Genomic DNA, 15,695 nt, shown 5'->3' on the forward strand with positions numbered 1-15,695 from the left:
CACACGCACGTACACACGCACATGCACACGACGACCGCAGACACACCATCCGTGCCCGTGGTATTTTCGTTCATCGGATATATACGAGACGAGAATGGAGGAGATTCCGCGGCGAAGATAAACAGCCGTTCGAGTGTTTGCCCTGCCGAGACAATTTTCTCGCCACCGACGTGACTATGGAAAGTGGCGTAAGATGCCTATCCCGCCGCCCCTCCAACGCCGTCCTACTCTTTTCGCTCTGGAAATTCAATGAGCCATCCGAGAACTCGCGATTTTACGAATGGCACACTTTCTGCCAGACACGTATCTGCTGTTTGTCGTGAAGGAGACGCTCGTGAGGAGCTGTCGGCGCACAGTAGACCTACACGCGAGGTGTTGGATCGCAGATACCTGTCGGTCAATCTCGAGAGTGATCCACGAGACAGATGATTGAATGTCACTGAAGAAATAAATGAAGAGTGATGAAAAAAAAGCAAGAAAAAATAGGAAATGAAAATGTCTACATTCTTTTGCCGTTAACAGATTGTTATTCAATAAATAATGTGATAAGCCAAAAATTCGATATATATTACATGACAAAACACGCAAATATCCACGTTGCGCGGTAAAATCCCACGGACTGTATAACCGAACCCCACGTTAAGTTAATCGCACGTTAACAGAGGTCGAAACTTCAGGGGCTAACTTTCAGGTCCGTCGGTTCCCCGTCGACCAGAAGCTCGCGAGTTTTGCGAGAAGGATACATAATTCATACGAATGCGCAGCGTGGAAATTGGATTCAGTTAAAGAGTCGCATTGCGCCGTAATATCCCACGCCGCCCGCGCCGCGCCAATTGCGAGGGGCGCACAAAGCTGTGCCGCGCGATACTTCCCAAGTTGCCTTGGTCCGCCGGCCGTTGCTGCACGTCCTTTAATTTGCAATTTGCGATAGTACGAGGAGCCCGAGCACGAAGGTAGAGCTTCGCGCAACGACGTCGAAATCGCTGGCAGCTTACGGCAGGTGCCACCTCCCCGGGGAATTAGTTCTCACCGAGGACGGGGGTGGACTCGATTGCCCATTTCCCAAAAGTGATATCCAGTTTCCGTAAAGTTTCTTCCCCGACGGGGGTGGCCGAACTTGCCGCGTAAAGCAAGCGAGTTTCATAAAGTGCCGGGGTACCGGTCGGTCGCCGTACTTTTCACCCCTGCGCCACCGCTCTCCCCGCTGTCGAATCTCGAATCCGCCGTCCGTTCAAATAAGCTCGATGAAAACAGCATCGACTTCCAGCGCGCCGCTCTGAAAGAGCTCAAGGACTCGACCGTACTTGTTTCCGAAGTATTAATGAGCCGCTCCGTCGTTCAAAATTCGAAGCAGCCCCCGCGGCATTTCGTACTTTTCTAAAATCTCCGGCCCTCGCGACTGGAGAACTCCGTCGGTTTTAACCAATAACCACAGGTTGTTATGACGTTGGGTTGTATAAATTTACTTAATTGGATGTTGACGCGGAGTATGCAAATTGGTTGCGAGCACAAATATTGATTGTTTGTCCTAATGAAGCAGCGACGTAGCGGCGAAAGCTTCAAAAATAAAACTTGCGCGATATCGATAAATATACGCGAAAGTGGAGGGAAAAAAAATTTAAATCGGATTTTTGTAGAGAGACATTTTTGGGGTGACAAGTATAAATATACTCTTGGAGGCAATAGGGTATGAGAAAACGTAAACGTAATATCATACACTTTTCAGGAAATTTAAATGTGGTTCGATATCAAAACTAGCGGAATTGATACCGCGTGGAAGTAGCGGGACGTATCTACTTTAAGATCGCACCAAGTAGATCGGGCTCTCCCAGAACAAAGTTTCAGAAACTTTCACGTAAACCAAAAGAATTCGATTAAATATTGATGCAAACATCGGGTAAAATATCGTAGCTAAGCGTTGCTCACTCATAACAATTTGGCGAAACAAATGTCGTCTCGGCGAAAGTATTTCAAAGAAGAACGCTTGGATATTACTTCCACCTTACATGACTCCGCCGTGACGGTTAACTTCCTTCTTAAAGGCCAACTCAGAAGTTGGATAAATTCATTTTCACAATACCTCCACGGAAAGTTCGACTTTCTATGCCTGTAGACAGAGGGGCGAGAGTGGCCAATTTCACGCCAGGGCTTACTTTCCTCCCTGGGGAAGAAAATTGATACTTTCCACCTGGTATAGCAGGCGGAAAGTAACAACCCTTGGTGCACAATATATTATTCCTTACATACAATGTATATGCGTGCGAAACGTAGCGACATTAGCGTATAATCACGAGCTTCTCCGCGCACTTTACGCATACGTTATTTCAGTCAACATCCGCAAAATTTGGAATTGTACGATAGGATACTAAATAAAATAAGAAATCGTGCCGTGTTGATTCTCAGAGAGATGGTATCTTTTCGAGCAGCTCTTAAACGACGAGTAAAACATAAGTGTTTCCATGTCGATGTAAAATATCGCGGTAACGTGCTGCATTCAGAAGGGATAAGGGATATTCTATCGACTGGTTGGCGACAGAAACGAGTCGCGTGGAAAAAGGCTATTGCGAGGGCCCTTAGCTTCCTATCCTTTACTCCGCGTCTTTGCTAAACAAGTTCGTGAAAAGGTATTGACTTTCAAGAAGTTTCCCCGGTGAAGCGCTGGTCGGTCGTTGCCCTTAACTTGTCGCTTCTTGGGAATATTAATAAACTTCTTTCACGATGGAAAGTGTAAAGCAGTGGAAAGTGCTTCGCAAAGCACTGGAACACTCTATACATTAAAATCGTATTAATAAAATAGTGGTTCCATGAATAATGTAATTGTCAACGTTATCTACGACTATCACACAGCTACGGGTTTACTGTATTCTCTTTCATCATTCTCATATCAAAGAGGTATAAGGAATATAATACATTTGAGTGAAGCGTTCAAACAGAATGCCGATATTTTTCAATTAAAACAATTTACACAGCCTGCATAGTTCTGACTTTGTGAAAAAATCGACAGGGACTTCCCCCGTGAATCGATTCGCAAGAATACATCGTGTTTCTTCACAGAGTCCCTTCACCTTTGCACCAGTTAGAGTTCGCGGAAATGATATCGATCTCTAATAACGTTTCCGTAGAAACTCACCCGCTACTTAGCGGTCCCCCTGAAATATTCATTAACTACTGCAAAAGACGTAGAATTCGTAATTCTCTACCGGCGGCTTTAGTCGAACTATTATTAGTCGGTAATAGTCCGATAAAATAAGGATGATAAATTCGATTCTACGAAAACTAAATCGAATTTCAAGCACAATCGGCGGGGACGCTCATGAATTTTCATGCGGGTAGCTCAAGTCGGTACGTCGATACATTGCATAATAATCGGCGTCACTGAAATTGCAATATAAGGGTCTCAACCGCAATACCGCAGTTTGTGATATAATAATAACATTGAGTATATCAATAATTCAATTGAATATAAATCTAAAGCTTACATCCGTTAATCCTCATATCAACCCGCAGTATATGTATATATTTCCGCATAATAACCGGTATTATCAATAAAATCTAATATTGAAAACGTTAATATACACATTTACTTTACCACGAGGGAGCAAATTAAATTGTCAATGCAGCTTTTCAAATCCCGATCGATCGACGTGCGGCGCGGCGAGCTCGCGTCGGCTGGCTCTGCTACGCTATTTCGAGAACCAACCCCTTCATTAACATTTAACTCGTTCGGCCAGCCTCGGGTTCGGCTCGATCTCCAGAGGGATACGGCAACTACCTTAAATATCAATCCTGCACACGTCGGTTATAGCGCGTCTAGCCTCGCTTCGATGTCGCTCGGGGGATGAATTATCAAAATTTCCGCAATAAGTTCCGCAGCCGGATGACCTGGGCGACAGTGTATCGTGACACGCGTAAGAAACGAGGGTGGGTCTCGCAACTCACGCACGACTCACGCTCACGTTTGTCGTCAAACTGTTTTATGTTTCATCTGCCGTCCATTTATGCGGCCATTACCTCGCCAGTGTTATATCCTGAATTATTGAGTTCAATTTTCCGTGGGTTGCTTCGGCCGATTGAATTTTTTATCGTGGCGCATTGAAAAACGGCTTTCGCCGGTTTTAATTGATTTATCTGCCTGTTTGTATTAAAAAAAACGGCAATTTGCGTTTTCGCAACGAACAATGTCGCGTCGCGCACTGCCTATTACAACAAATGCACGTCTATTATCATCCCGAGTATATATTTCAGTGGTGTTAGCAGGGCTTTCGTTAAAACGTTCGACGCGACGCATGTTCGACGAGGGTACTTTGATCAGGGATGGAAACAGACGCGCGCGGGATGTTTATGGTACAAAAGTAATAAGACAAACGAAGTTACGAGCACATTTGTAGTTTGTCGATACTTGATCGCCCGCGCATGCGAGCATTCCACGGAGATTGAATTATATCGGTACACGTCGCCTGACAACATTGACTATCGGGAAGGTAGCACCTCATTCTCCTTTTTTCAATGAAGCGACTTATCGGCCAGATAAATATTATTAGCCAATAAGCACTCGCTCGCACTCGATACCTCAATACCTCATCGGTGTACAATGTAAAATGCTTCCGTTGCTCGATCTCGAGAAAATCCTAACCGAAAGAGCGTCTTGTTTTAGTAACAAAAATAGAAGAGTGTTCATTATTCTGATGTAAAAAAAAAAAATACTTTAGAGACAATGCCCGTAATTTCGAAAATGTCATGCTATTTTCGCAGTCTCATTGTTTCGCGGCACAAAAGTGATTCTATAATTCGCCGCAAAATAAAAATACGATGTTACGTCTCATTATTCAGAAATTGGGGTCCGGTCTATGTAAGCGCGAACCCGTTCATGTTACATTTCATCAGAGAGAAAAAGAGAGAGAGAGAGAGAGAGAGGAGGGGGAGGGAAAGAGCGGAGTTACATAAATAAAATACCAGGAATGAAAAATAAAACGGAGGCGAGTGACCCACATGACTGTCGCGTATACGTGTAAACACGGCGCGGCGCGCCGGCATGGCACTCACGCGAAAGGGAACGACTTATTCACTGAAAGCCTCCGCCCAACGGCAGTTGGGATGTGTGCCACCACTCCCCCCTCCCCCGTTGGAGAAATCCTTGTTTTTTTTATTCTTTACTTCTACCCCTCTCTGCGCCCTCCGCTCCCACCATTCGCCAGCAGCGGTGCCTCGCGATTCGGCGTCGTCCCGTCCGCCGCGCTAAGAAAAGGGCGAGAAAATAGGTCCCGTATTCCTCCGGAGTGCCATTCAGCGCTGTAATTTATTCCAGTTTCATGAATCCCCTTTTGCGAACCCCTCCCCGTCGCGACCCCGCGTCCCCCATCGTCCTTTTCACTTCTGCCGTTCTTTATCAGGGGCTGCTCCGCGCCCGTTAATCCGAATTACCTCCCTTTCTCGGCTTTTCTCTCTGCGCCGTCTATACCAACCGCGCCCTCCCCCGGCCCCCGTCGTCCTTCTCTCCCTCCCGCCCGTCGCGAATGCTGCCCCGCGCGTGCTCTCTAATTTATCTTGTCAAGCTTTCATTTCGTCCATTACGGACTTCTTTCAGGCAGCGAGTACTTGTTGCGCAGGTACGATTGATATTATGAATTCCGCGTTACTCTCTCTAAAAGCATGCCACCGAGGAGAAGTAGGCGCGCGAGGAACCCTCGGCGCGAAATATCGTTTCTCGTCGGGAAGTCAGCGACAGGAGTCAGCGAGTGAAATCCGCGTCCGATCTCTTTAGGCCACTTAGCGCGCGCGAGCGTGTAAATCTAAATCGATATTCCGGCACCAGCCGGTATACAGCGGGCGCGCAATAACTCTCGGCTTCGCAATATCGAGCATGCCGCGCCACGCCGCGTCGCGCGTCGGCACGCTCTACGCGCTACCACCCGGGGAGAATAATATTGAAATCACGGGGTTGCACGTCGTCGTCATCGCCGTCGGGGTCGTCGCCGTCGGTAGTCGGTAGTCGTCGCCGCCGCAAGTAGGTCAGCGGCTCGAAATAGAAACCATCAACTGGGGCAGTCAATGCCCAACGTAAGACACCACTCGTCGCGGCACGTCCGCGACTTTTCCGCGCCGACGTACACACGTTCTCTCTTTTTTTTTCTTTTTTTTTCTTTTTCATGTTTATTTCCTCTTTCTCTTGCCATACGCTATCGGGATACCATCACGTTGCCTCCACGTGCCAAACGCAGCGATCTATAACGTCCTCCAAAGCGATTCTCCGCTGCACGAACGTCCGTCCGGTGACCGCGGGATTTATGCAGGACCGAGACTTATACGATTCTGTCGACCGCCATTCCACGCCCGGGCGATTTACGTGCCTCGCAAACCGCATTTAGCGTGATCGTCGTTATCGTAGAAGCCCTTTGCGAATCGATCGCGAGACGCGATCTAATCAATTTACGCCGCTGGAACGTCAGTGAGCGACGGTAATATTTCTCCGCGTTGTTCCCTTCTCCAGAAATTTTATCTCCGTAACTTCGCCGACGAATAATAATTATGAATCGAGCTCAGGATTATCGAATTACGGCTCTTGTATGTTGCGTTACGATCGTCGCAGTTTTGTCGTTAATCATCGCACGAAAAAAAAATACGTGAATATGAGGCACAGTTCGCGGCACGCGATTGAAGATTTAATTAAATCCGCGTTGCTACCTTTCCGCATTAAATACCACGCGCGTGTAAATATGGGGGAGGAGGAGGAGGAGGAGGAGGGTGGGTGACTTTATTTCGCTGGATCTCCCGCGCATCCCGTTGTCCGGGTTAAATGTCTTGAAGCGAATGCATTAATACGAGCGATAACGCAGCGCGCTTTAATGCAGGCGTTTACATGGGCCGTTTTAGCCCCGCAGGCTCGCTCAAATATACGGTGCTTACCAGCAGTTCTAGCATCCGGCTTAACAGGACGTAATTTTCCGCAACGGCGACGTAATGAGGCGTGTATGAAACGACACTAACCCCGTACGCTCATCATATCGTTCGTATATTCTCTTTATGATGAGGTGACATCGCTAAACTCGTACCGCTAAAAATAAACGATAATGCCTCGGTCCCCTCGTAACCTAAATTGTGATTAGGGCTCGAAGGAAGTATTTAGAATCGCGCTTGCAACTGACACGCGCCTACGACGACGTTGATGCCAGTAAAATTTTCATTTTCGTTGAAGAGTTACAAGTATATTGTTAAGTAATTTATCTGCATGGCTAGAGTCTTTGCAAAATTTTTAGACAAAACAGTATATCACGCTTTATTTCTGTGCACTAATTTCTTTATGTATTTCGAAACATGTAACACACCTTGCGTATACTCATCCCTTGAAGTGCCGATGATCACTAATACATTTAAATATGAATAATCCAAGGATATATTATACTTCACATACATACGTCTAACATTTGCTTCTATACTTATATATATTTATAACTTCCAACGATTGTTGGACGCTCATTGTATCTTAATTAATGTAATTTGTAATGTACTTAATTGTGATCTCTTTTGAAAATTAAAAGCACGAATTGCACTATCTGTCCTATTTTGTATCGCACCTCGAGTGCGCTCATCACTCGCAAAAGCTACCAAACAATTACTCCTGCACATTCTCTCGCACCCTTTCTGCTAAGTATCCTTCAGAAGCACTGCGAATCTCGATTCTCGCTATATGACGTAAATATAATGTCGCGAAAACTTTCAATTAACGATCCCGAAACATCTCCTCAAGTTGAACTTCGACACTTCGAATTTCTCATTGTCTCATTTTTCTGCATTTTCCATTTCTATATACGCAACGCGCGAATTCCATTGACAAAGTGCACGAGTATCTTGGGCGATGTAATGCATTCACATCCGGCATGTATCGAAAGTAGATCGCAGAATCCATTCAATCTTATACGACGTCATCCATATACGCGATCACATCGAGACGTGTCTTTTAAAGCGCGCGGATCCGTGGAGACGTCGTGATCTCGCCTGTTGTTCTCATTTCACGCCTTGCCACCCTCGCGCGAGGAGCAAGCGACCCCCGGACATAACGCGCGAGCGTAACGCCCGTGGGTCGTTTCACTCGTCAGACATGCTGCATCCCTTGTCTTCATCATTTATCATCTCATGATCCACGGGCCGGTGCGAGTGAGTAACGAGGTTTGATCGCGCGAGTAGAAGGAAGGCCCCTGAATAATGGAGCGTGTCCCAACCCGCCCCCGTTAAGCGGTATTAAAACTTCATTCTCGGTCACCTTGCAAAAGTGATGAAATCTTTCGAAAAGGCTTCGCGGATCCCTCCGGAGATAAAAGTTAAATTTTACAACGTATAACGTGGACGTTTTCTTCTCGGTCGCGCATCCCGCGACTGAGAGATAAATTATTCGAGCAAATTGTTCGATAAGAGAGTTATTGAATTTGCTGTTGATGAACTTCTTTCGCGTTTTATCGAAGCTCGAATCGCGTGAATGATGCGCGCGAAATTTGAAATGAAATCAGACGAATGCTCGCACCGGCTTTATACGCGTTCATTACGATCCCTCGTTTATGTTGAGTGTTGGTGTTGGTGCAAGGGGCAGGAGACACCGATATACATATGGTACGAGTCGTATCCGACCCACAGTGGCGAAGGATACGAGGGTCGTGTCTCGAGGGTGAGCGAGAATTCGCCGTACGGCCAGGCTAGCCTCAATCTGACGAACATCCGCGAGAGCGATCAAGGATGGTACAAGTGCAAGGTCGTCTTCCTCAACAGGTCGCCCAACAGTCACAAGAACGGTACCTGGTTTCATCTAGATGTCCACGGTAAGTAATCCCACGTTGTTTCTATATCATCTAATTCTCACGTGTTTTTCTTGTCGGGGCCGATGCGAATGCAACTCGCGACAGCCGCGAGTATCTTTACGATTTCGGGATTAAAATGAAGCGAGCAATCTCTCTCTTCCCGTTAGACGACACATTTGAGTTTGCATCTCGCTTGCGAGACGAACGGCGGGAAGTACAAATGGAAAGTTACTTTCGGGTTATACGGAACTTGATGAAAAAGGAACTTGATATTCACGTAAAGTTGTCGGCTATAGTAATAAAAGTTATATCCGCTATGTGCTAAACGCGCTCTTACCCGAAGCTTTTATGTCCAGCTTATATAACATGAAATTACGTTATTTCTGCTTCGAATAGCCTCGTTAATATCACTTTGAACTTAAGAAGATTTTACGACTTTGGCTAATGCAGTTTTATAACACTTGCTGGAAGTTAACCGCGTAAGTTAAGGCCGCGTTTGAATAATTCGCCGAATGTGCAAATTTTCACAATTTGTCGGAAATGAGTCGCACGTAATATACGAAAAATATATCTTTATACTGTAACTTGACGATATATGGTATTATATTACGCTTAGCAATATTTTGCTAAGACTGCTAACATTTTTAACGAAATAATGCGAGTTACATATGTTTCCTTGTGTTTTACTTATTATTAATGTATTGTCTCTCGAGCATTAAATTCTCAAAATTTACTCGTATTATACTCAGGTAAGAACGCGTGCGTATGTTAACGTTTGATAATGGAAACTGATCTTGTCGAGGAGATATGCACCGAGATCGCAGGAAAGAAACACGTTCGCGAATTGCTGGGATACACGCGAAATTCCGTAATATCCTCCTTCTGCGCTTGGTTAAACACATCGGCGAGTGTAGTATACGAAAATATTCCCTTTTCCGTCGCGCCTTTTCTGTTCCTCCTCATACCGGCCGCGCCTCGAGCTTACCCCGTCGACGTGACTTCCTGTCAGGGAAAGAAAAGCACGCGGATCATAAAAGGCGCTTCAGAAAGACGCCGCTGCCGCCGCTGGTTCTCCGATGTGCGGCTCAATGCGAATTGTACATTCAGCATTCAGCAAACACCGCGCAACCACGCCCCGTCGTCGTCGTGCTCCCGTTCCCCGACGTTCCCCGAAGTTCGCGCGCATCGTGAAAGAAGTTATGTTTCTTGCTTGCTCAGCGCGCAGTTCGAACTTACGTCTTCTTCCGGAGTTGTTCGCCGTGTTGCCCTTCATCGCTTCGACGAAATTTTCCGAGAAACGCGTCCCTCTGCTTACGGCAGAGTAAAATGGAAAGGAGGATCGCAAAAAGATCGTGTTACTAGACGGGAAATGGGACGGAGGGAGAGGAGGAAAAAAAAAGAGAAAGAAGAAAAGCGATAAAAGAAAAGGGGGAGAAACTTATTGCCGCGTTTTGCTCGGCTATAAACGACGGCCAAAGAGTCGGAGGAAAGAGAAACATTTAGATGGCTTAGGGGGATGTGTCGCGTTGTTCTCTTTTTTCCTCCCTCGTCACACCTCATCCACCCCCGGTTCCCCGTCAGTCCGCTCCGCTTTTATTCCCAATTTCTTCGTCGTTCTCCGTCAAGCTCTCGGTCACACTCAACAACAATAACAACAACAACAACGGGCGACGACGAGAGTGACAACGACGTCGACAAAGACGGCGACGGAGACGGCGACGTTGACGACGATAGACCTCGCAAACGGACAGCATCAAAGGGAAAAATACTCGGGGGCACCCGGAAAGCGCTCAAGATCCCTTTGTACTTTGCAGCCGACTCCATTCGGTCGCTTGCTCGCGTTAGAGTCATAAACCGTCGCATCCCGTCGCGTCACTTTACCTTTTTCTTCTCTTCCGCTTCTTCCATCTTCGCCGCTGTATCTTCCAAAGCATCGCTCTCGAAATTAAAATTCCTCGTCTTCGAATAACGACGAAGTCAAGCAGACGGCGCGCATAGCAGCAGACAATATCCCGGAAAAACGGAAAACACAGAAAGAGAGAGAGAGAGAGAGAGCCGCCCCGAATAGCAACAATTCGTAAGAAAGTCTACGCTACGTGAAGCTTTTGCAGAAATATTTACCCGAGCCCTTTTCCGATTCCGCTGGATTTCTTGCGCGCGCGTCTACGTCGATTAAAATTTTTCCAACGAAACGATTCTGTCTCGCGGAAGGAACGCGCGGTATATACGAAGGGAATACCGCTCGGAGGTTTTCTTAACCATCGCCGTGGAAAATTTGCATTATTTCAATCACTCGTTTTTCCCTCGTTTTCCCTTCTCGACCGCTCTTCTTTCCCTCGCTCGAAATTGTCGATCTTGCGCCGTACACCACCCTAAGACGAGAGAGAAACTATTCTTCGCGTCACCGTTCGGTCGCGAGCGATGGGCAGCGGCGAACCATTGTAATTTCTCCGGCATGAAAAGAGGGCGGGAACGATAAAAACGCGACCGGAACTTCTCGAGGAACATTTTCTAAACGTCCACCGTCCTCTCCTCGGAGACTTGATTGTTCTTCTAACGTCATTTACCCGCGGCCATTTTCTGTCATGGAAGTGCCAAGCGTCGTCGCCTCACTTACAAAAAGATAAACCGCTTACATTTTTTGCGAGGCATCTTCGCTCTCCTTCGCGAGAGCAACGTTACTGGGTCGTGAAAATAATCGGTGACGAAGGGGATGGATTTTGTTGAAGTCAAATATATAGAGATCGGTCGGTCCGCGTCGCGCTCTCTAGAGTTAACATTGTAGTCGTAACATAGCGATAAGATATAGTTGTATTGAATCGTATATCTAATCTTGAAACTCGCCTCTATTGTTCACAGCGCCACCCAGATTCAGCATAACGCCGGATGATATGATATACGTGAATCTGGGCGATGCGATAATACTCAACTGCCAGGCTGAGGGTACTCCGACGCCAGAGATCCTTTGGTACAAGGACGCGAATCCGGTCGAGCCCAACGGTCGGGACGTTGGGATATTCAACGACGGCACCGAGCTCAGGCTCTCGACGATCAAGAACGAGGACATCGGCGATTACACCTGCATCGCCAGGAACGGGGAGGGCCAGATCAGCCACACCGCGCGCGTCATCATCGCTGGTGAGCCGGCTTTGATAAGAACGTCATGGAACGTCCTAGTCGCGCGCGGAACCGCAATTTCGTCGCGAAGTTGAGCGATAAATTATCCCGTTTGCCCGCGCGGGAGCAGCGAAAGACACGATTACGTTCGACAGCAACCGAGCCTGATCGAGTGTGAGAGATAAAACTTTTTTAATTTAAGTCCTACTGTCATTCAGAAATATATTTGCTAGCGAAGATGTGGAGATAGAGCGCCGGGGATGGATATCGCGCGCACGGGATTATAACAATTACCGTGCCTTTAAGTCGTTTTAAATTTATGACAACGATGTAAAGTGATAAATGAATTTGCGCGATTATATATATATATATATACGTGTGCACTTTGATAATAACCATTTTCTCTTCATGATTTTTAATTTCTTAAAAAAATATTCCCGTCAGAAGTCACGTATACACTCGACGTATTCGCGTTTAAAAGATTTTTAATTCCTAAAAAGTCCCTCTCTCAAAATTCCGGACGTGATTTTATCAACGCCAGTCACGAGCGGCGTCCATTCCGCGGCTTTCCCCGTGGCGAATAACAACTGCTTTTTTCCGTCGGCGCGGCCCCCCGGTAATATCTCGCGGGAAACATTTGTGCGCGCGCTGTTAGGTATTACTGTCTGACAGGAGCGCGCGGTCGCTTAATCTACTTGGTACGGCGGCTGCGACGCAAAAAACCGTCATAGCACAACTTTCGTTTTAGCGTCTCGTGTTAAACGAGCGAACGATACCGCGGTGTCGCGCGGCGCGTGACGATTGGAATAATTAAACGACTGGACTCCGGCCGCTGGCGTTTATTACTTGTCCCCCGGAGTTGACGGGGAAACGTGAAACGTCCGTTCCGCGATTGATCCCTAGAAATATCTTAATCAATCACCTGTCCGTCACGATCGCCGGATTTTATCGCTACACAAATGTTCATCGGCTCGGAATCTCGGAAAGATAGGCCCACGTCTGTGGACTGTCAAGCCTATATTTTAAATACTTGTTTTGTTCTGGCAATTAAATGCCTATTTTTCGTATAGCTATAAGTTAGATACGTAATTAAAATATAATTAAGCAATATTTCATAAAAGTTCCGCCTCTACCTGGCGAAGGAGGAGAGAGGGATGGGACTCGGGAGCGCCTCGATACATAACGCCAGTAAACTAATTAAAGAAGAAGATACTTTGTACCGAAGCTAATAAGAAGGCGAGTCTTTGTAGCTTTTTTTCGTCGAACATAAATATAAAGTCGATTGATTAGTTTGCCGACATCGAGACGCCACGGCGCACTTTTTTTCGGAAACTAATTTAATATGAATCGCGCGATATATATATATATATATATGTACATATATATGTATATAGTAAGCCCGCTTTAATACACTTCCGAAAATTGCCTCGACATGCCAGCGCGATTAATTATCCGCGATCAGCACCCGAAGAGAATAATGCAAAATACGGCTGCCTGCCAGGCCGATAATTAATAAACAGCAAACTGCCGTAGTAATTATCGAACGCGCCGTTATCAGAAACAGATATCCCTCGGTAATCAGCGATCAGCTGAACACCGGTAATGCAATTCCAATAACCTGCATGCCAGAAAATATCTTAAAGCGGGCGCGGTTAGTTCCGCCAGTTTTGTTGTTTATCGCTCCGCGTGTAAGCCGCTCTCTTTCTCTTTTTCTCTTTCTCTCTCTCTCCCTCTTTGATTTTGCCCGATGCGCAATCGGAAACGAATTCTCACGGGCAGGTGAACCCCAGTCGGCCCAGTCCATCGGCGTCTTCACGATACATTCGATAAATTCGGCCGTACTCCACGCGAGGGGTTTCATACGGAATAACAAACGGCCCTCTCTCACGAGCGATTTCGCAAAAGTTCTCGCAGTCGTCCTCCCGCGCGAGATCCGTCGAGATCTGAAATATCATGGCCGGGCACCGCGCGAGTCCAGTGTCATCCTTGATTTTGAAGCATCGTCGAAACGCTCGTAAAGCTGACTGATGCAGTCTGCGCGACTCCGAACGCGGCGCGCTCGTGACTCGCATTAATCGCGACACCGCTTCGACGTCAAGCGTTTAAAAATAAATCGTCGCTTCCAACAAGCTAATCCGCACGAAACGGAACAATTAAAGGTTTACGCGCACGTCTTATTATCTCCGGTTTAATTAACTCGATCCCTCCGTCCTTTGCATTTTGCGAGTGCCTCTCACGCCACTTTCTTAATGTCCGTTATGAAAAGGGTTTCATCAAGAGGGCTTTCACCGCGTGACGTAATTTAATCGAAAAGAATACAGAATAATCTCGGCTACTAGGTCTTTATCCCGTAACGCCCGTTTAATAATCTCGCGAACGATAATGAGATTTATCCAAGGGAACGCGCCCGATGCCGCGTAGTTTGGATTTCCGTTCGTACAACGAAGGGTCCGTAACATCGCGAATCCATAATAATTGATGATTTCTCAGATGACGCGGATAATCGTGTGCACGGACAGGTGTTTGCCATTCCAGGTCATGGCTTCGCGATCAAAACCCGGGAAAAGATAAAACATAAAAGAAGTCGCAATCTCGTCCGCGTGTGATCGCGCAACCGTTTCAGCGTCCGTTTCTCCCTCCGGGGAAACGGAAATGTTTTCCCGTGATCGAAGGCGAAGGCGGGAATGCCAGTGCATCCATAAAGCGCAGACACGGCATCTGTGGAGGGCGTATAGCGCAGCGTCTCTCTTTCCCCGTAAATTTTACGAGCCGATATACATTTACTCATATCGATACGTTCAGCTCGCCGCGATAAAATTCGCGTTAGGCAAAGTGGTTACAGCGAGCTTCCGGGCGTCGCTCGTTTCGCCGGCCAATTAAGGCTATTCCCGCACCAGGGGTTTCCGTACCGGGAAAGGGAGAGAAGAGAAAGAGAGAGAGAGAGAAAGAGGGGGAGGGGGTTAAAAGGCGATTTGTCTTGTTTTTCCGGAGCCAACAGCCACTTTTCGCCTCCAAACCGCTTTCTTGTTCCATTTCGCTTTCCCTCCATCCCTTTTTTCCAGCGCCGCGTCGCCCGGTTTTTGCCCCCGCAACCACTGCAAATTTGTAAGCCGCGCCAGCGGCAAGCCACCGCCGCTAGGACATCCGTCTTCATCATCGTATTGTCTTACCGTCTCGCACGCCGCCTCTTGTTTTTGCACCCGTTCACGGGCTCGGCCGCGAGATGGTTATTTAATGGATTGAGAAATGGCGCGAATGTCGCTGGCTCGAAACGACGACGGCAAGAGATCGTAAAATTCGTTCACGCGCGGGGAATAAAATTAGACGTACGCTGCCAGAAACCGTCGCAGCTTACCGCCGCTAAAGGATATGCGATATGAGAACAAACTGTACGTTAGAATTGCTCTTATACATTTTATCTCTCGTTCGTTTCGGCGCGTATTTGTTTTAGAATTCGCTGTATTCGATGGAAATAACAGATTTATATATAAGGCTGGAGAAATGTACAAAATTTCTGCACGCAGACGAGAATATAAAAAATCGCAATTTATCTTTTCCGCAAGAAGATGAGACATGCACGTGTATTTCGCATGATGCAAACATATAATGGCGCATTTCGCCAAGTTAAACGAAGTAGTGCATTTAAAGGGGACGAGAGTACGCCGGAAGGTAAACATTACAAAAATAAATCATTCTAAAATTTATTCTGCAACTCGACTGCTGCTCCATTTGCTGAACTACTCTTCGCGCTGGGTGCCCTTCGCGTTTCTCGTGGTACCACGTATTTGCAAT

At 46.8% G+C, this 15,695-nt stretch overlaps 1 protein-coding gene across 9 annotated transcripts in view; it reads left to right on the plus strand.

Moving 5' to 3' along the window:
* LOC112454016 (protein turtle) overlaps positions 1 to 15,695 on the plus strand; it is a 268,193-nt gene that overhangs the window by 225,763 nt on the left and 26,735 nt on the right. For 8 of the 9 annotated variants that reach the window (XM_025015156.1, XM_025015157.1, XM_025015163.1 and 5 more), the window contains 2 exons: positions 8,582 to 8,807; positions 11,646 to 11,924. In XM_025015156.1, coding sequence (XP_024870924.1) covers positions 8,582 to 8,807; positions 11,646 to 11,924 — 505 coding nt within the window. Of the gene's footprint in view, positions 1 to 8,575; positions 8,808 to 11,645; positions 11,925 to 15,695 lie in introns of all 9 variants that reach the window. The other variant, XM_025015160.1, reaches the window with a different exon arrangement.

This window comes from Temnothorax curvispinosus, unplaced genomic scaffold (assembly GCF_003070985.1).
Source record: "Temnothorax curvispinosus isolate PA1 unplaced genomic scaffold, ASM307098v1 QBEX01004775.1, whole genome shotgun sequence".
In the NCBI taxonomy this organism is placed as follows: domain Eukaryota; kingdom Metazoa; phylum Arthropoda; class Insecta; order Hymenoptera; family Formicidae; genus Temnothorax; species Temnothorax curvispinosus.